A 22,994-nucleotide genomic window follows, 5' to 3' on the forward strand; every position below is an offset into this window, starting at 1 on the left:
TAACTAAAACAAATCTGACTGGCGGAGGACTGACTTGGGTAAAGGAGCTACGAAGTGATGCATGCGTGTGAATGGTGGCCATCTTCATGACCGCCATCTTGGATCCAGGTTTTTTTTTAAATAAGAAGGTAGGTGTGACACATCAATTAACACTGTGTTGTAGAGGGGAATGTAGTCCCAGAAGCAGAAATGCCTTATCATGTCCCGTTTCAAAGTAAGGACGACCCAAAGTCGACGGTTTTCTGTTTCCTTGCAGGAAGAGCGACATGGCACTAACGCTGCAAGAAAGACGACACGCCCCAAATTTGACAGGTTTTCTTATCATTACAGAGATATACCACTACTCATATCATGGTGTGGTCTGGCATATGGAACTCGTCGATCATAGGACCCTATATTCATTCTTGGTATCCTAAATGGTATCTGATATCTTGACATGTTACATGACTTAGTGTGTCCGTTGCTTCTCCGCCCTGATGCCACCTTGCCGCGGTATTTTCAGCGAGATTGTGCCCCACCGTACTATGCGCTTCTGTCGGGAATGTTTGGATCTGCACTTTTCTGGACGTTGGATCGGTCGCGAGACCCTGTGCAGTGACCAGCCTGGTTGCCGGACCTCACTCCCTTGTTTTTTTTATAAGGACACTTAAAACACCTGGTGTATCAGGAGAAGATTCGGTACGTTTCACACCTGCAGGAACGTATTCAGGACGCCTGTGATAGCAGCATCTATACTGTGTTGTTACGGGTTTAGGAGGACTGGATTAAGAGACTACGGTTGTGTGTTACAATGGACGGGCACCATGTCGAACACATCCTGTAGGTGGGATTTTGGAGCGTCATAACTTTGGAACCTGACATGATAACGCATTTCTGCTTGCGGTGCTGTATTCCCCTCCAACAAGCAGTGTAAATTGAAGTATCACATTAGAAAAAAATACCTACCTTCCCATTAGAAAAAAAATAACCTGGATCCAAGATGGCGGCCATCAAGATGACCGCCATTCACCACGCATCAGTAGTATCAGATGGAGGTATTTCCTACGTGTTTCAATTTCATAAACATCAGCATAGTTCAATTTTATGTCATTTGAAACTTGCGCATTTTCGTCAAGGGCAATGCATTTATTAGATAAAGAGATATGGTACTGCAAAGTCAGCTATATTTTGTGAGGTGTATTATGCTCTCTTCGTATTACCTGATATTATTCTGGTAACTTTCTCTGATCTCCTGGGTTATTTTCTAATACTGTTCTCAGTTCCCGTGAAAATTATTTTCTGATATTTCTATCCTCTATCATGTTAAAATTTGCTATTGCCTTGTGCTTCTGACAGTGCTGTTTGTACAACCTATACAGATAGGTATCACAGAAATAAAAATAATATATGTAGTGTGAAACATATCAGGAGTATGAGATAGTAACGTTCAGGATGGATGTGACGCATCTGGCCGTTCTTAGTAGTATTTAATGTTACCTTCTGCATCTTCTATGCTACATTAATCGAAGTAGAATTAAAGTATGTGTTGAACCGCACAAAAAGTGATTATGTAAATTGGGAGTCCTCTCTGAACTTTGAAAGAGCCAAATTGTGCATGCGAGCTTAGTTAGCATAAATGTATCTAAAGTGGCTGGTGTTATAAGGAAACAAGATCGCCGAAGAGAACTAGTTACCTAAGAACATAGTGTACTCAGCATCTCATGTACAGCTTATGGCCAATAACGATTATGCTGCGAATTGTTTGCGTTATACCATAAAACATACCAGCAACCCTGTCGGTCTTTGCACCATTTTTTTCTGATATTCAGATAAGCTGGAATTGCTTTCATGGGAAAAATTCTGGCAAACTAACTTGCACGCAGTTTACATAATCAAGCGCAATATGTATGATCAAGATATTTATCCGACCACTGATACAATTTTCCAAAATTCCCATTAACTAATTTCCGCTGTTGGTTGTTGCATTCTTTCATAAACACCAGGATGGACTATACATTTCCTGTCTTTTCCACTTTTCCGCCCTCTACACTAACAATATTTTAGAAACATACGTTTATTGTAGACCAGAAATATGGAACATATAACCTATTCCATTCTCATTTTTGACACTTAATACTACACTCCTTTACTAATGGTACAATATTAACTTGGGATACATTTGTGACTTACACGCCTCTATTCCACGGCGAAGCATTTTCATTTCCAGGGGGTAAATGTTGTCTCACCTTGCTCTAATAAGATAAATTGCATTTTTTCACAGTTCTCTACTAGTTTGATAGCAATTTATATGTATTTTCTTGGTAATTATTCAAGACACATGAATATGAAAGAATGTGTTGCTGTGGATTTTGGATGGAAACGAATATATATAGAGGTGGAAGTACTAGATTTGTTGTGAAATTGGTGATAATATCTATCGACAGTCTTTATGGTATGTACGGTGTAAACAAATTTTCTCATTAAATTCCACTCGTACATTTTAATAAAGTCTATAATATCTAACATGATTCATTGTCAGAACTTAATATAGTAAAACTATAAGTTCAGCAAACATTATATATATATATATATTACCATTATATATATATATATATATATATATATATATATATATATATATATATATATATATATATATATATATATATATATATATATTACCATTAACAGCTTTGAAAAATAAAAATCTCCAAAGGTCTATATTCTTCATTTCATATTCTCTAAACGCGTTTTACAATTCAAAATAGCTCCTTATAAGGACAAACAAGATATTTATTATATCTATAGTCTTAATCAGGATGTTTTTACTCCTGAAGACCAGTCAAGTCTATACATAATTTGTAGCAAATATAATGTTTAAAAACGAAAATATTTTGACCTTATTTGGGTCATAACCCGATTTCCTGCCATATCAATGTTCTAGTTTTCTTTATCTATTCCTTAAAAGGAGACGAGTTCACAGCCTCTCATACCGAGAATACTCTGTCAACAACCTGAAAATCTACGTACTCAAATTGGCTGTGTGCATTCTTACAATTCGTTCCATGACATAAAGAGACGTAAATTACAGTATGTACTATAATTGATATTAGGTTTCTTTGAGATAATAATCTTTTAATATAACACCATACTTTTTCTATGAGGTTTCATCATTATTTCCAAAACATATAACGACGATATACGTAGGCTGATCAATAAAGATTAATCATCAGTGTTTATAAAGGAAGTCACAAAAATGAGACACGTCTCTGTAGTGGGAGAAGTAACGAATCGATAGAGCAAGTTTGAAGGCCATAACGTCCAAAATGTGACATTAACAGCCCTTCAAGCAAACGTAGTTTCAATTTCATATAAGACAACATGGAAGTGACACGCGAAGTACCCTGCATCAAATGCTGTTTTCGCTTGAAGAAAACAGTAGCTGAAGAATGTGTATTGTTGCAGGAGCCGTATGGTGAGTTTGTTCTTCCCTATAGCACAGGGAGAAGATGGTTGAAAACGTTTAAAGATGGGAGACAATCAACTTCAAAAGAAAGTGTACCCGACACTCTATTAACTGCTCTGACGAAATTGAACATCAACATCACTGCTGTGATAGTGAGAGAAAATTGCCGAATCATCGTAAGAGAAGTAGCGCTAAGAATAGATATTTCATTTGGTTCCGTTTATACGCTGCTTACAAATGGCATATGTCACGTGTGTGTGCTAGGTAGGTTCCCAGATTGCTCATTTCTGATCTTAAAGCTGCATGGCTGTGGAGATTTGTTCGGAGTGGAAATCAAAGCTGCGAAGCGATCCCATATTTCTGTCAAAAATGATCACTGCCGATGAAAGTTGGCTTCACCATTTTGACCCTGAATCGAAGCAACAGAATTCAGCGTGGAAGTCTCCTACATCGCCAACACCCAAGAAAGCAAAAGTGGTTGCTTCTGCTAACAAAGTTATGGTCATGTCATTTTTCGATATTCGAGGCATGGTGTACGAAAGTATCCTATCACATACAACTGTCACTGAGTGTATTATAAGGATAAATTGCAAACCCTCCAAAGTCACATTCATTGGAAACGACCACATTTGAAAGAAACAGGATGGATGCTACACCATGATAACGCCAAGCCCCGTATAACCAATGTTGTTATTGACTATCTTGCAACGATGAACGATGTGTACTGCATCCTTCATATATCCCTGCTTTAGAACCTTGATTTCTTTCTGTTTTCAACTTTGAGGAAACAATTCCGGAGAAGGCATTTTGGATCTTCAGGGGCAGTGAAGAAAACTGAAGTGGCGGTTTGGAATGATCTTTCCAAAAATGGCCTGCAAAAATTCTTGATGACTGGCAAAAACGTTGGGACAAGTACATTGCATATAATAGGGACTACTTTGAAAGAGATCATCAGCATGTTGAGGATTAGTACAAGTAATTATGTTATATCGATTTATTATCATTCTTTATTGATCAGCCCACATTGATATCATATAACCACATTGTTAAAATTTCAATACTATATTGAACAAGTATTATATTTTATTATTACATTTACATAAGGTAACAAGTTTGAAACATGAACCTATTCTCTTTACATAAGAACCAAAATAATGGGTTAATTTAGTAATTGACAGATGTAAACAGAGGACCTTAATCCGTATGTTTACTATAAATTATTGTGCTCATAAAAACTTAAGTATGGGAATAGTGTAAAATGCGGTATTCATATTTTGTTAGTCGTTTCCCGTTTTTGTGAATACAGACCATTTCCTGGTTAACTTTTCTGTATCTAGCGAAACTTGTTTCTGTATTTTGTTACAGATATGCATAATTTCTACCTGTCAAATGACTTCTATATTTATAGTGGAAACGACTGTATGTGTGAGCCAGACGGCATGGTTTCAGTCACAAATGAGGCCAGAACTTTCCTGTATTTCTACTTTCGTTGTGATGTTGTTCGTGGCTTCAATCAGCCTTTGTTCGACACTTACTTGAAGAAGCCTGGGAACAAACATGACCAGAGCGTTTTGCTAACTACGAAACCAATTAGTTCGATAGAAATTTTTACGTTTTCAGTAGACACACTCAATATTTTATGATGAAAACAGGCATTCTTTTCTTTTACCTTTATTCCTAATTAACGCAATTTGTATTTAGTTTAACATCCATGAGTATGATCTGATGCTATTGGGGATGAATTAGCGCAATTGTTATAGTATCCAGAATATGACTTAACATTCTTCAGTCCAATAAGAACTATGTCTAAAGTTTTCCTTCAACAACGATTAATATTCGATAAGATATAATAATTTCAATTTCAGTGGGACTAGAATGAAAAAGTGCTCACTTAGTTATGATTGTTAAGCATATGATTAAGATGAAGGATCAAAGTTGCAGTTGTTCCCACTCAAAACGCAAGAGGAGGTTGGAATGTCAAATGTATGTTTCAATATATAATGGAGCAGACGTCATGACAATTAATGTTTATCGCTATTTTGATTCTTACATTACATTCAGTTACTTCACAAATTTCTTGTCATGCCATTGCATATATAAAAAAATACTTACCGTATACGTAGAAGCATCCATACACTAGAGCAGAGTTTCTATTTCCCTTATTACTCCTAAAAATAAGTAATACTCGATTTATTGCTTTGAAAGACAGAGTAGTAACTTACCGTCGATTAACAATATCAGTACAAAATAACAGAAAAAGTGTTACACAATAGTAAGAGTAGCAGAAAAATGACTTTGTATGAGCCCTATGTAAGGATTGATGGTTGATATTACATACGCAACGAGTAACTACCTCTCCGACTAAGTTGTTCTCTCTACTGACACTTTATCCATATTCGCCATGTTGTCTGTTAGGAAGAAAAGAAAATTCTCATTTGCTGAAGGAGATTCGTATTGGTAACATTAAATGTTAATTATGTGGGTTAGTAGAACATAATAAGAATGCTTCAGTACATAAGATCCAAATTTTAACAAAGGTGAAATTATTTGTTCTTAATTTCCATTAATATTACAAAAACGTTTATTTTATTCTTGTTGTTATTTTCAACTACCTGTGTGTAAAATCCAAAATAATTCTATGCATTAGAGTCCTTGAAATCTACAAATGACTTACATTTTACATATTTTGATTTAGTGTCTAATTATTTCAACATTCAAACTCACCAACATCTTCAAAGACTGTAAAAATTCGTAATATTATACATAATGAAATGTAATAATATTTCGCAGAAATTGTACGTAACATAATGTTAAAAATGAAAATTAACATGTATTATCTAATTTATTAGAGGAGATCGGTTGCCAAGAATTTGCGTTTTACTGCGGCAATGGAAGCTGTATAAGGCATAGAGCGATCTGCGACCTTAAGAATGATTGTGATGATGGAAGTGATGAGGATGTTGAAATGTGCCGTAAGTATTTTGTCCATATTTATTTATAATAGTTAACACACTGAGAGTTACGAGCTGACGATTATAAACTATTCGAGAAGGTTGGAAAGTATCTTAAAAATTTATACTAGGAACGATAACTCACGTTTCTGTCTGTGATGTTAACATTAATGTTCGATTGAAGTACTTAAAAGGCATGATATATAAATGTTTTCCCCAAATGAATTGAATAAAATTTAAAGAGAAAATACTTATCGATATAATGCTAAGTGTATGGAATAAGCCTTCCAAATATATATATATTAAAACACTCCAAATCAATTATAGTGTATTTATTTTTGACGCAAAGGTGGAGAATGGAAATGAGATTTCATGCAGAGACAAATACATAAAGAAGATAAACTTCATACGAGTTATTACACAAATACACAAATTTCGTACACTTATAAAGTTACCAATAAAAGCTTCGTGAACAAATAATCAAATTTCAAATAAATATACTATGGTATGGAAATATAGTCGACCACCGTTAGTACCCCGAACAATCCCACGAGTCACGAACCAGAGAAATCTCAGACCGCAGATGTTTCAAAGATAATTTATTTACCTCAGGTCTTTAAGGCTTAGGGAAAACAGAGCATAGCAGAACAAATGCATATTTCTATAAATGAATATTTATTAAAATGAAATAAAATTAAGCAAAATATTGAAAGAAAACGAACAACAATAACTGACAATGGACAAGATGACTTAAATAAAACGAAACATTTCAAAAAGAATATAGCTCATTCTTTATAATTCAGAAGATCCTCTAAAGCAATATGATTAGCAACATTTGTATGCCAAGTGTCACCTGTTCTAGTATTTGTATCTTGAAATTTTTTAAGTCAAGGCTCCGAGAAAACTTTAAAACGTTACTTGAGCCATGACAGGGTTAATGTTGTTTAGGGGAAAAGAAGTTACGATTATAGCAATTTAGTCAATAGCTAAATCAAATACATATTTACCTCATATCTATAAGGTGACGTCCCACGAGGATCGAATGTTGGTTGCTGGTAGTCGGATTATGTCGCTCGAATTTTGTAAATTTTTCTTATATATTTTTCGGATAGGGCGTTGGCCGGAACATACAGTCACACAATTATTTGACGTAAATGGTAAGAAAGGGGGGATCGAATAGTACGATTAGGCAGACTTTATGGTGATTCCTTTGACATATTTATTAGTGATTGGTTATGAACTTGAGTATCAGAACATAGGTAGGATGACACAGCGACGTAGAGATAGGAAGAATATCCGTTTTGTGGATTTCATTATTTTCCCTATTTTTCTTAATTTGATTATGCACTAACGGTGATGACAAAATTCCTGTGGCTGCTACAACTACATTTTCCGTACAATGCGTTTCCCGTAGGAAACCACAATCATCAAATTTTAACTTAGTGGTTTATGCATTTCCAGGATAATATCTGCCATCCTGTTATTCCTGGAGCGTCGAACAAATGGAATTTCATTTCTCATCAAAATAATAATGAAATTTATGTCCAAAACCAACCAAGAGAAAACAAGTCTCTGTTATAAGAAAACTAATGATTCAGTTAATCTAAAATTACCTATAAATTATTCCAATCAAAAATATCTCTTGCAAATGCAAAACTAAATTTCTTATAATAAAAGTTAATTATATGATCACAAATATTAATAGCAATTATAGAAAAAACAAAAATAGACTTACCAGTATACAATATCTATTGAATAATAAGAGATCTTCCATAAACAGGTTAGTTACTAAACTTCATTAAACAGGTGTTATACTTGATGAACACTGAATCTGTTGTACAAAGGTAATTGAATAACGCGAATGTTTTAGTACAGATTCTTTACAACATATACATAGACATTCAATTAAATGAATATTTTGTTTCATTTAGAATTTGATGAAGTATAATTTCTTTATAAACTTTACAATCAATAAACTTGAAATTTTCCAAATCACTATTAATATATTAAAACTTAAATAGGACGTATCACATTTGACTTTTCGTTGACTCCAAGTTAGGTAATGTTGCACCTACTCCGTTTCGAAATCAACTATGTGAAGTACAGATTGTGCTTTTCAAACGAAGGACAAGTAATTAGCTGATATGCCGTTGACACTGGTGCCTAGCTATTCAGCGTCATGACACTCGCACATTCCTCCCGTTGCTAGCAAAGGAACTCTACAGGGTAGGAAATAATTTTCAAATATCGACAACACCTGCAAAGACTATGGAATAGGAATCTAAATCTCTGATCGTTATATAGTACAGAGGAAATATTAAAATTAATAGTAGCTCGAGAAACAACCGATTTGAAAACCCACAACTCAGAGAATATGCTAATAACTGGAAAAATAAAATACATGATAAAAACAACCATGGTCTAGAACAAATCAACAGAATAGAGGATGCTTCGTTTCTAAACTGTTTGAGAAAGGTGGTCAAACACAGAATCTGACCGGAAATAGATGTCTTGGGAGTAGACGATTTTGTAGTAGTTTGTCATGTAAATCTCAATAATTAGAATACTCTAAATGTTGTTCCCAAAACAACTACAAGAAGTACCAACACCTTTCCTTACTATTTTCCTTTAAAGAAGAACTAGTATATCAATCATTAAAAAGTCAGGGAAGAACACTCAATGAGGCACATTGTATCTCTAATTGAAAACTCAAGGCAACGAGGAAATTTCCAATATGTATAATTCCGCCATTTGTTGCTATTCGTTTGATGTGTAATTGGAAGGAGTTGCCTGCCTTTTATACAACAAAAAGTTAGCGACATAACTTGCGTAAATGATCCGTAATTTGAGGCAATTTGTTCAAAGTAACTGTTTGATATTCTGTAGATTTGGTTTCTTCTAGAAAATATTAAACCGCGGTATTCTGAACTGTATAAGAAAGTCTCGATAATGTGCTGAGATGAAATGTGTAAATTGAAATATATTCAGGAAGATTATGCTCATTTTATATATTTCGAAAATGCCCAGTATTAGAATAACTGAAGTAGTAGATTTCCTTCTTCCTACGTGTTATGTTCGTTGAAAATATGTGATTCAGCATACTCTAAAAACCCATATAGAGGGGAAAAGGAAAGCATTTTCTATAATATTCAAGTTTCTGATAGGTTTGATATTTACTACATCTTACTCTTTAAGTACACAGGAACGACACTTCTGTTAACACTGATATACTTGAAGAATTGCTTGTTTTGTACCCAATAATTCACTTGCAAGCACTAGTATCAATTCGGATTTCGAAGACTCTCTTATAAGAGCAATAAAATGTATGTGGATCCATGAATGTGAGAGCAATTACCTAACTGCTAACCCCAAATGACGATCCTGCTTGCGCCAAATACTTAAATGTTATTTTCTTATTAATATGAACACCTTTCAATACCTTTAATATTGAAACACCTTTAATATGAACACCTTTAATATTGTGTTTTGTTCAAGAGTAAACATGAGACTGTTCGGTATTCTGTTACAGCATTTTTCAACATCAAGGTTACATATGACCTGAACCTAGTGCTTAATGTGAAAGCGAAACAACGTGAGCTCTCGACGGGAACCGAACATTTTTCTTCCACATAGGTACAAAAGTTAGAGACAATAGTAGAAGGACCTGTGGTACGATATTACATAGCTTTAATATCTACAAACGTTTCTTGCATTGAAACGTCAATAATCTGTAAATTGCTGATTCTTTATTTTTTAAGAAAACAATTTCAATAGAGAGGATTCGAACCCATGTTAACTCTCTATTTGTCCCTGTTACATACAAACAACTAAACCTTTTATTGCTTTATACCTGCGAGTGATAATTTAAGTGATCGTTCACGTAGTTGGCATTGTAGCCTTCATACAACTTTCAAATACGTGGCTTGGAGATTACTAGTTCAGGTAGTTGTAAATCTTCTCCAGCAGGAGACAGTCACGTTCAGTATCAATTACGTTATTTCATAAACGTTATTTCCCTTGTTGCTGAAAAAAAAATTTCTGTGGTTTCTTGGCCTACCGAGGAAATATATCAACCAAACTGTTGCTAATTACTTCTCTAATTATAATTGATCATATTATTGGCATTGTTTCCCACTAGCAATATATTATCAGCTATTTCTGAGCAATGTTAATTGGGAATAAACATCCTCTTGTAATTTGTATCCAAAAGATATAAAACAGTTTCAAGAATTATGAAATCACGGTGAGGTGTTTCAACAGTAATCAACAAATCAAACATTTTAAGGGAATTTTCCAATACTTGTCAATTTAAGAGTTAAAAGAAATCTTTGTAGAAAAAAACTTTACATTTTCCCCTAAACCATATATCTGTTCACTTCTTCTGTTTGTTTATTTAACTTTGCCCTTCACTATGTATCTTTCACAGACTGTATCATACAGAGTGCCAATTTTAATTTTTTATTCTTTTCTGATATAGTTTATGATTTTTTCTACATGTCACTTGAATATTTACTTGGAGGCAATGTCGAGATCTTCTACTTCTATAAGTGAATACTCAAATTACTTTATAATAGAATAACTGGAAAACATATTTACGTTGTAAGAGGTTTAGAGTAGCATAATAATCTCCATTCAAGTCTTCGGCCTTAAGCTCTGCGAGTCAGTCTAGTTTTTCGTAACCGAAAGTGTGCAAATATTATGTTCCATTTCAAACATTTTTCACAAACTTTATCCCAATTTAATCGGGTACGAGGTACCAATAATTAAGAGTAACAAAATTTGTACATTAAGGCAGTGGTTATACAGACAATTAGAAAATGCACAACTCGTCAATAGTAATAACAACACGCTACATCGTCAATTCGATAAAAAATTCAGGTCTCATTATAAATTGAATAGAACTTGATTATATAAGTCATACAACTTCAAAGGAAACACTAAAAAATAATTGCATGTACGGCGTGAACAATATAAAATCTGTCTAAATAGTTTCTATCCACTAAGTCTAGAATAACATAGCAAACTACGAAAGTGTTTCCTCTTTCATGTTGGCCAGTTGAGCTTATATAGGCAGATTTTATTAGATCTCAGATAAGTGTGAGAATTACATTAAACAAAATTAAGAATAATTGTAAATTTTAGGCGAAGTGCATTTTACAAAATTAATTCTTTATTCATTATAAGGCGAGTGTAAATATTGCTTGTTTAGATATGGAAAACCTCAGACTATACGCAACATCACGGAAGTATTTTATTCATAAGTAAATGCAACAATGCAGTTTATGTTATCTATAAGATTACATAGCTAGTTCCGAGAAGAAAGAAAAAAACTATTATTCCACTTAAGTATAATAATTCAAATTCAAGACAATTGCAGCCCACTTGCAGCTCAAACAGTACAGCGCGGTCTACTTATTGGCCACAGTGGTTTATAAAAGACAGCGAGATACTTTTACACCTAGCTTTTTCTGTTCGATGATTACTCATTAAGATGTTTCTAACTTCCTTTCAGGAAGACGCAATTCATTCTATGAGTCTGTAGCTGCTCAGTCTCAAAATGAATAATGCTGTTTCTTTGTGCTTCTCTCACTATGTGTTTTTAAATCTATTTATAAGGCTTTCTGTACATATAAAACAACACATTAGTGATTTACTATTCTCCGGCGACCGATTGCTTCGTTCAATTCTTTGGTGTGAGAACGCATGTTTGCAGATTCACCTAACATCGTGAGTCCATTGATAATGTACTTGATCACAATGTGCTCAAGAATTTTAAAATGGTCACAGGATATGCCGTGTTCAAGATCTCATGTCGTATCCTTAGTACGGGAGAACTCATTTTTCGAATTGACCTATTTCTTGTGATAATTTAGGACATAGTTCAACAAAGAAGTAGTCATCTGTGGTCTGAGAAACCTGCAACAACGATTATGAGACAACCAATGTTCTAACCACGTATTCTGCAACTAGAATCGCCGAAGGCTTAGTTTAAGGTTCACCACGATCAGGACATATATTTATAAATACATTCTCGACATTCGACAAAGGTCTATATTTAGAAGTAAGAAATTAATTACTTACTTTTTCTAATACGTACTTAAAAATCTTAAAGTTCAAAATGCTATTTAAAAAATAAATTAAAAATTACAGTTCGTTCTTCCTCCATTTCAAATTATGGTATATGATCTATCACAGTAACACTAAATACATATTCACTCAAATCGTCAATTATATCGTCACATCATTGAAACATCTGTATGCACTTTGTCACATATTATACATCAAGAACAGGAAATCAATAACTATTTTCTAACGGCCCTTGAAGATAAAAATGACATTCAGCTACAAAAAGAAGTTTAAGGCGTACACGTAAATGAATATTATTTCTAAAATTTTGTTCCCATGATAATTAGAGCAAGGGTCACTTGTGCGTATTCAACTCTTTGTATAGTAATGCATTTTTCTATGAGAGACTAATAGCTGAAATCAATAAGTTCATAGAAGTTGATACAAATAGACAAAGGTGATATTTTATAAAACTTTTAAAACTAAACCATTGTTGCAGTCATAAACAAACACAAAACGTATTATTAGTTTGGATTGCATTTTTAACGATCACTTTATAACTGATACGCCATTGATGTTTAGAGAATTTTTTATTGGTAGTACGAAATTATTAATATATTATGTCCATCCAATGTTATCTTATCTATGATATTTCATATTGGTTTTCGAACTGAAGTATACGATACGATGTATTTTCATTTTTCTTTGTACATTAATTCAATGTGCTTCCCACCTTAGAACAACATACATGCAAGGAAGACGAGTTTCGTTGTTTCTCTGGGAAATGTATTCCCAATAGATGGGTTTGTGACCGTGAAAATGACTGCGGTGATCGAAGCGATGAATCTAATTGCTGTGAGTATAATAATTAAATTCTTTGTGAACTCTTTAATTATAGATCCTAGAATTAAAACGATACTATACTCTAATTTGCTAATTATTGATTCTCAAATAACGTCTTACATCCAGAAGTGGATATACATATCACCAAACGACTTTTCAAACAAAATGTTATGTTTCTCTTCTATTGCATGTGCCCAAATGTTGACCTCGCTGCTTGATTTAATCGCATATAATTGCATGTCTCATTTGTCCAATGTATGTTAGTCCACATCCACATGAAATTGAATAAGTACGTAGTATGTTAAATATTTTTGGTGTTTTGCTGAGGGCAGCATTTGCCTTATCTTTAATGATAGCATGTAAATATTTTTTTGCAATATTTTCTCACTAAATGACTTACTTTATTTGAGGTAAAGTGAGTAAAGTATATAAATGCAAGTGTTTCTTCTTCGGAAATTCTTTCTGAATTCTGCATCTAGTGGCATTTTAATCATTTTGTTATTGATTTATTGATATATCTTTTGTTATTATCTGAAATACGAGATGATAACAAAACAGATATCATTAAGCCAACAACAAAATGCCTAAAATTTCTCAAGAAGCAGAATTCGTATACAACTTTTGAAGAAAACAAAAGTTTGGTTTCGTACACTTTATATGCAATACTTCGAATGAAGTAAGTGTTACTAAGAGTGTTTTCTCGAATTACCACAACTCAGAAGATAAACACATTTAGTGCGTATGAAAGGTTAGCTAAATAAAATAAACATGGATGTGATCGCAAGAGCCCTATTTGTTAAATCATCTCACCAGTTTGATTGCATCACCCTTAATTCAACGATAATGTAATGGAGAGTTTTGTTGAACTTGTGTATTCAAAATAAGAGGATCGTTGTGAACATGATAAATCACAATCCAAATATATAAAAATACAATGCATTCTACATACATATGTAAGATTGACAACTTTTACATTTATTTGTTTAAATTAAGCAGTACACGTTTTCCATGAATAATGTTCTGCCTGTCTTAAATTAGACATCAGTTTATTCAATGGTCACTTAGCTAATGCAAATGATTTAATTTGCTATTACAAATGGATATTAATTTTCGATAATAAGGAAAACGAATTTTCGTAACCAGTCAGATAGTATGTATTGTTCCATAAATTAAGTTTCCCTTGTATTTTACTTCTCCTACGTTTATGTTCAGAGAAGTTCTAACAGGCGCTTATGAAGTTACATTTAGTTTCAAAAGTGAATAATTATGGTTTACGTACGTGTAGAAAACTTTAGACAATGTTTAATTATAGCACAAATAGAAAATACGACTCATATTTCTAAAAAAGGACAAAACATTGGATGTCTCTTATCAAATTGACTTCATTTTTGTTTTAGAAGTTAGATTGCAGATTTTTCAGACCTCAATTTAGTTTAAAGCTGATAGGCTAGCACTAATCACCTATTAAAATTATATTGCACAATTAAGGTTTATTTTAAAGTATTTTTTTTTTCAGAAATATCAAATTTATTCTAACTTCTGAAGCGAATCGAGAAAGGACTTAATCTCACCTGTTTATTCAGTTGCGTTAAATTTTTGAATAACTTAAATCATCTATGGCATCTATATTATTAAAGCATAATAATATAGACACAAAGACTCCAAAACAGTCTTTGCATATTGCCATCGTCAAATATTTCAGTTCCCTTAAATAAATATGTCATATATGTATATATTCCTCATAATGATATAGGGATCTTTCAAATGATCATTCATGGACCAGGTGTCGCATATGGAAATCACTAGGACGCTTCTAGCTATCAACGGGCCATTCAACTGGATCATTCCTCAAGTTAGCAATGACACTTTTCAGTAGGACAATCGTCCTTGTACAGTTCAACTTTGTCTTATGATGCTTTGAGTGTATAGTATTTAATTTTAATGTCTGCGTCTCCGGGTAATTTACATCATGTAATTGAAGCCTATGTGCAAATGTGATGAGCCATGCCCCAAACTACTTATCACGGTCTCAACGATATATGTGGTGTGGAAGACCGTAATTAATTTCATATACTTGAAGTGAAACTTCTAGTTTAACAGACAATGTTTATTCATAGATGTTTAGGAAAAAGGAAGTGATCGTAGTGAATGAAATGGTGGAATGAAGTAAGCCTGAGAAAATTGGAGAATCCCGAGAATACTAACACACGCGGTGTTTACCGATTACAATGGCAGTTTTGTTTGAGTTGAAGTCTAACTGAAGATCGTTATATAGTACATAGTGTTGTATAGGTTTTTCAAACATACATTCGCTTCGCAGAATAGTTAGTACGAATTAAAATTGCATATTCTTTTAAACAGCAAGCTGTTTTTCATTTACAATACTGAAGTAGTAAATGTTTATAATTATAAATATTTAACGACTAAATTTACAATGTTATTTTGTTTAAGTTACCATACATACAACACCTCCACCAGCACCATCTAATTGCGGACCAGAAGAATTTCAATGTAATATAGGGGGATGCATTCGAAGTAGTTACGTTTGGGATGGCAACCTAGATTGTAGAGATGGAAGTGATGAGACTCCTGATTTGTGCAGTAAATATCAATACAGTAGCAGGATTTAAGAAAAAACTCTACATAAAGTGAAAGAACTGCAACTTGTATAATCAAATATCTTATATAAATACCTAAGGTATCAGTCATATTTTATGTCTTTTTCGAATACTAAACAAACATTATAATGGAATTGATAATTTAAGTAACGCGGATTAGTAGTATGTTTAAGAAGTACCTGAATAACGTTTTTCACATATTCGCATGTGAACTACAATATATTAAAATCTTGAGACATTGTAGTTTAAGAAATGGATAAACGAGTGTGAAAAGCCGTAATATTAGTATGCTGAAAAACTTATCTATTGTCACAGTCTGTCATCAAAGCTAAGAGTACCTATACAAGAAATTTTAATAATGAATAGAAAACTCTATTTGTAGGTAGCCTTTCATAAATACTTATTTTCGTGTTTCGAGAGCTTTACATATTCGTTATACAATCTGCTGCAATTATATAGCAAGAAGATATTCCTGGAATTTCAAAACATTAATTTCAACAAAACTATCAATTAAATAAGTTTGTCGAATTAAGCTATTGAATTGTAAAATGCTATATTATTCAATTTACTTGCATACGAATTTATGATATTACTTAAATTATGTCGAAACACATATGATAATATTGCTAAACTACGATAATATTACTGGCGCAGAAATGAAGCCTTTGTGAACAGAATATAATAGAAATGTATTCATTTTAAAGAATGGCGTAAAGCTTTTTCGTGTAATACCAAAAGAATATGAGAGCAATTAATTACTGATAAATATGACGTAAATTGTGAGAAATTTTGAGGTGAGTTGACTTTGAGTTTTACGTCCCGTTCAGCAGCGAGGCTATATGAGACGTGGACCTACTGATTAACGTGGAATCCGAACCACATGAGCTCCCGCCGGGAATCGAACCCGGGTCTCCCACGTGAGAAATTCTGCTGTAAATAAATTTGTAAATGATACTTAAATAAATATGTAATTTAATACTGCTATCAGATTTTAAAAATTAAATTTGCATTAAATATGAAATCGGAAATCAAAATGTATGCAGTAAAATAATAATACTATCCCTAACTCTCAAAGAAAGAGTTGAATAAGATTCTACTAAAACCTTTCATTCCGAGCATTTCAGTAGAGTAAATTTATGTGACCAACATATTAAAATTGTTGTTTGTAATATAGACTGCACAGGGCAAAGTGCAGAACACTGGTTCAGTTGACGTTATAAATTGCAATTTTTTTTTAAATCATCCTTCGATTGAACATGTAGCTGTATAAATAAGATGTGAGAGATACATCCACAACTGCTTTATCCATTGTTCTGTTCACATTACAGTCTACAACACACTGCATTAAACACATGCGCAATAAATTAATCACAGCAATAGTGTCAGGACGTCTACTAGTGTAATTGTAAGAGTTAACGTATCAGACCTTTTGTCAGTCGTGATACAGTAGAGTACATCACATTATATAAGGTATTTTGACAATGTCATGTTTAATATACAAGTCCTGGAATATCATACGGGATTTTGTGTGCAGTTTGTGTTCGCGTGAATACATCAGTGATTTGAAGTGTATGATTGAATATTTAAGGACAAGTACTGAACAACTGTACATATATAAAGGAAACAGGAATGCCACTCTGTTATATAGAAGTAAGTACACGTATAAGATAAAAAGCATTCTATATTTCCACGTTTTTTAAAGGCTTTGCAGGAAGATCAATACTTGCGTTTGGACCTTTTTTATATACCAAAAGATTAGCCGTAACTAATGAAACTCCCTACTTTGATGATGTAGTTCTTGTTCGTGTATAGAACAAGTTTAAACAGTTGTACGTGTAAGATTTACAGTGGTTTAAGTCACTTTGTCAGAAGGAAAGACTTAGAGAGAAACTAGTAAGTAGTCAGTTAACAGAGAACATAAACATGTCTTGCTGTATTTCCCCGACTGAAATAGAAGGCGCTTGTATGAACCATTATCGAAAGTACGTACTAGATCAAAGTAGCACAAGAGATAGTATGGCGAGTAGACCATTTAACAAAGAGATTGTCACTCTGTCAGTATCTTCAGTAAGTCTTAATTGCAGTGACGATCAATGTTCAACGACACATATATATAAATTGAGTTGTTTTTCAGTCTAATATCCTTTTCAGCAGCGAGGCCACATGAGACAGGACTTATAGATTACTGTGGAATCCGAGCCGCATGAACTTCCGTCTGGAATCGAATCCGGGTCTCACACGAAAGTGGCGTACGCTAAGTGCTTAGCCACGAAGGAGAGCACCGACAATATATTGTAAGGGAAAATTTCTGTATAAGTTCAAACTCTGGCATAACGCTGTCGCAAGAACCCAAAACATTTGTCATTTAGAACAGTAAGTACAGTACATCACAACGCAGATACTCACTGGTTCCAGAAATTTCGTGCATGTTGTGAAATGTCGAAGATCACCCAAGATCTGGCCGCCAAAATTTAAAAATTTTGAGGTCATACTGTACGGCATTGAGGAAAATCTATTCATCAATACGCAAAAATTATCAATCCAATTTGAAATATAACAGACCATGTTGCGCGTTCTCTTTATGCAGCCGAGGTAAGTATCATGAATTCCTGCATTCTACCACATAAGATAACCCCAGCTCCGTTCCAGAGGAGAATACATGTTTGCCTACAATTCCTATAGTATCCAATATGAGTAGGTAAAAGCTGGGGTTTCTCGCGTGTCCCCATTTTCAAAGCATTTCTGCCCCCATTTTCGCGTGCCCCACACAAAGTAACAAAAACACATTACACCGAAATTCAGTGCCAAATTTTCTACCATTTTTTCTGACGCACTCCTTATTTTAGAAGAATCACACACATTTTAATTTATGTTGAATTCCTTCACATCTATCTTATAATGGCATCACAGTAATGTATTTATACTATCTTCTAATATACACTTTTTTCATCTACACAGCCTTGAGCTATTTCGTTACTTTTACCATATATTTTGTGCTTACGATTTCTAATTAAATACATTTAATAGTATGATTCCTTCTCATTAAACAGTCTTTATACTCATTAAATTTTAAATCTTTATTTATAATATTCTTCTAAAGTTATTTTGATTTTTTTAAATATTCTTTGTCAAATTAGCTTTTAGAGTCCGAATAATTCAACTCAATTAGTGATTAGTGCTGATCTTAAATCAATTGCTTCTTCTAATATTGTTCCTTCTCATTCACCTTCCATTTTTAACCCTCGAGTAGTCGCGCCGCGGTCAAAAGCGCCGCAGGGAAATTATTTTCGATCGTGTGTCCATTCTGTTTGTCCGACAGACTTCTCCGTCTAACTAATCTTCCCCCTCACCTTCCCGAACATTCCTGCTCAGTCACTCCGTTATCCGCTGTTTAGTTTAGCTACTAGTGATTGTTTAGTGAGTCTGCGGTGCTTTCCACCGCGCGTGACTAACCGTGTAATGTTTTTTCTCAGTGTTTCGCTCTACACGTGACCTTTGCTTTGGAGATGTTTTAAGCCTTATAAACATAAACATTATTTTAATGGACGGATGAGAGGTCGACAGAGTTAACAAACTGATGCCAAGTACGAAAGAAGGGCAAATTTCGTAAATCGTCTCTATCGTGATATAGGTGTTTATTTTCAACTCTTAAGTATTGCTTGTTTATTATGAGAATTAACTCTTCGATTCTCAAAATCGCTTTGTAAAAAATCACCGACTTGAACATAATTTGAACCTGTGTTTACTAGCTGTACTACTCATAAGGTCAGCATGTTACTCTTTAATTATCTTGCCAACCAATAACATAGGCCAAATATTACTAAGTTCAAGCTTGATCTTTGAAACAAATCAGTTTCTTCCTGTAAAGTTATTTGCTCTAAACTTAAAGGCGAAATTAAATTATTTGATGATCTGGAGAAAAAGTAGTACCTACTAATCAACTAAATAACACAATCCAGTAACGATTACAGAAAATAGCATATTATGTAGTAATTTCGCAGTACAAATCCAAAAGTACGTTTATAATAATAATAATAATAATAATAATAATAATAATAATAATAATAATAATAATAATAATAATAATAATAATAATAATAATAATAATAATAATAATAATAAATGTTCACCTTCACTATATAATTTTCACTTCAACGGACAATGATACTAATATGGTACCATATTTGCAACGCCAAACGCAAATACGTTACACCGTGTCATCCTCGCGAAGGATTCTTTGGAGATTAAGCTCTGTCTCATTTTCTCTACCGTTTCCAAAAATCCCACGGACATGGTGTTTATCTACAATTAAGCCCATACGTCATGAGAAGGGATCAGTTTTACGTTAACAAAAGTCTGGAGTAGTACTACCAATGCTATTGTCCAATCAGCTGGCGTGCAGCGTTACACTAAATATTTACTTACTTCTTGGTGCCTGTAGACATAGGTTCAAGTCCGTTGGTGACTATTGAACACATTGGTTCTGAAAATACAGTACTTTAGCCAAAGTTGTAGGCACCATCGTTAGGAGTTCAGCTGTTGTTTTAGCCTTTCGTGTAATTATAATTGGTAATGTTTAATACTCGTACCAGTTTTTGCCTTTGCGTATTGTTGTTATTCTCTTCTTCATTTTTGAAATATGTCAGAATAAATACCGTCACAATTCCTCTTATTTTGAATATAAACGTCATTTGCAATTGGTAGTGCTAAAAAAATTAACTTTCCTACGTACCTGCTAAAAAGTAAAAAAAAAAAAAAAAAAAGTAAATTTTGGGGTTCGAACTCATACTTATGGAAATAATAATCACTATAATCACTTACCTGAAATCACTCAGACAAAGCTGATTACACGTAGTAACATTTAATTTATTCTTGTACTGTAACTTCCCCATCGTAGGAAGTTTATGTAGATTTCCTTATTTCCTTATTGGAGAGGAATTGAAAATTTGGACTAGGACGCTTATGTTTAGGATAGGCCTGGTCAGTGAGTTTTGAAAAGTGGCCTGGGTTTAGCTTTGAAACACGCACAGACGAAAAAAAATAGAATGTGTGTAAAAGACAGATGCAGTCAGTAACAGATAAAGAAGAACAAAGAGAGAAAAACAGAACCAAAAACATGACAATGAAACGTTAAGAAAGAGGAAGAGAGAATGACAAATGTAAAAATACATACAGCATTCTCAGAGTATTAAGGAAAACACAAAATGTTTATTCAGATTCTTGCTCTTGTCTGCACGGTGTTTTCTATCCATTTTTTGATGCGAAATATATATATACTAACATGCACACATGAAAGTAAAACTGAACACCTCCTTTATAAAGTAGGTTGGAAAACCTAAACTAGTAACTGAAAATGAATGAAAAATATAAATATATGAAGAACATATATAATTAAGAGAATAAAGAAAGTGCGAAGGAAAAGTTCTCTTTCTTATCACACGGGCAAACAAGTTACTTTTGTATAAATTATATTTTTCAGTGGGATATTTGTTAGAAACTTGAAAAAACATTTCTTCTAGGAAACCCTTCATAATTCAACCATAAAAGTATTATAAATTATAAAATACATCAGGACTGAAATATAGTATTTTTGAGCTTATATATTTTGTGAACGGAATCTCCCATGTGTATCATTGAACATAAAAGAATATATCGATTGCTTAAGGGAAACATTTGAAAGGTATATTTGAACTCCTTTCCTCCCCATTAGAATACATTTCTAAATTGAAGTGAAATTATAATAACCCAGATAGAGAAAAGTACCAATTTTAAACAGTCACCTCAAACGGTGATAGTGAGAGAGATAATGTCGATATCATTATTGTATATAGAGAAAAGTATAAAAGGAATTGTACCCGTCTCATCTCTTCCTTAAGAAGCAATGTTTCCGGGTATATTCATATATTATTAATAAGAAGTTACATTTTAAGTAACATGAGGGATCGAAACATATCCTATTTCTTGAATATTGTTTGAATTTCTCCTTCTCCCTTAGGATACGCCTTCTCTCTGCATTATTTTCTCTCTTATGAAACTTCACTCCCCCACTCGTAGTAACGAAACAGCTTTGCAGCTATCTGTACTATTGTCAACAAGCATCTTTGAATACTCACGACTATTTATCCTCTTCTTGCGCGCTATATTGTTCTAGGTGTGAAAAAATCGGCATTTTGTATTCAGAGTAATACTTAGACTTTCAAGTCAGAATAATATTAGTTTTGTTCTGCCAGGGTCCTTGTGGCAGCACCTGTTGCTATCATGTAATTAAGGAGTATTTGAACTCCCATCAAGTGATACCACATAACTGGAACAAACTGCAATAATTTTCATGCCCGACGGCAAGTTTTAGATTCGATGATCCCTGAGCAAGGTGTGTCCATCATAGTGTGCCATTTTTGTCCATGGAATGAAAATGATAACGTCCTTAGGATGAGATCTCATAAAAATAAAGTAGGATAAATACATTTACTAGGGGTATTACAATTTAAAAAATCTTTGCTACATAACTTTGATACAGAACGCAATCCAATTGTATAGAAAAGTGACTCCACTGCGAAAGCACACAAAACTACTGCATAACTAATATTGATGCATAGTCATTTTTTTTCCCTGACTCGCGTGAAAGTTCTCCATGGAAACATTTACTTGTGGTAAATATTTAGAAAAATGCTACATGTGTGATACAGAACACAGTATATGAAAATAGAAAAGCGACTTCACTAAAAAGGAAGAAAAGACTACTACATAAAAGATACTCATGCAAAATTTTTGTTTTGTTTTTCGTGTGAAAAATCATGCAATCCAAGCACACAGGTTCACCACATTTCTTCAAATGTAACTGGTCTTCTTGCAGCACAATCAATCATGGCATCTAGAAGCCTGCATGATCTTCACGTTTCGTGGAAAATAATTTATAGTAGTATTGAAGTGGATTTGGTACTTTGAAGATCTTTTACTTCTTTGGTTGGGATATCTCTCCGTTTGATGGACGCTTTCGTTCCTTATCATTGTTCGTTTCAAGGTATATGAGTGTTGAAACGATAGCGGCCTTGCATTGAAGAAATGGAACAT

The 22,994-nt window shown here is 33.5% G+C and overlaps 1 protein-coding gene across 1 annotated transcript in view; it reads left to right on the plus strand.

The window, feature by feature from the left end:
• Positions 1–22,994, plus strand: part of LOC145678538 (uncharacterized) — a gene marked incomplete in the record, with an annotated part of 652,003 nt that overhangs the window by 514,392 nt on the left and 114,617 nt on the right. The window contains 2 exon segments of the mRNA XM_081748800.1: positions 6,295–6,417; positions 13,201–13,317. Coding sequence (XP_081604926.1) covers positions 6,295–6,417; positions 13,201–13,317 — 240 coding nt within the window.

This window comes from Thermobia domestica, chromosome 2 (assembly GCF_964235325.1).
Source record: "Thermobia domestica chromosome 2, izTheDome1.hap1.1, whole genome shotgun sequence".
Taxonomy (NCBI): Eukaryota; Metazoa; Arthropoda; class Insecta; order Zygentoma; family Lepismatidae; genus Thermobia; species Thermobia domestica.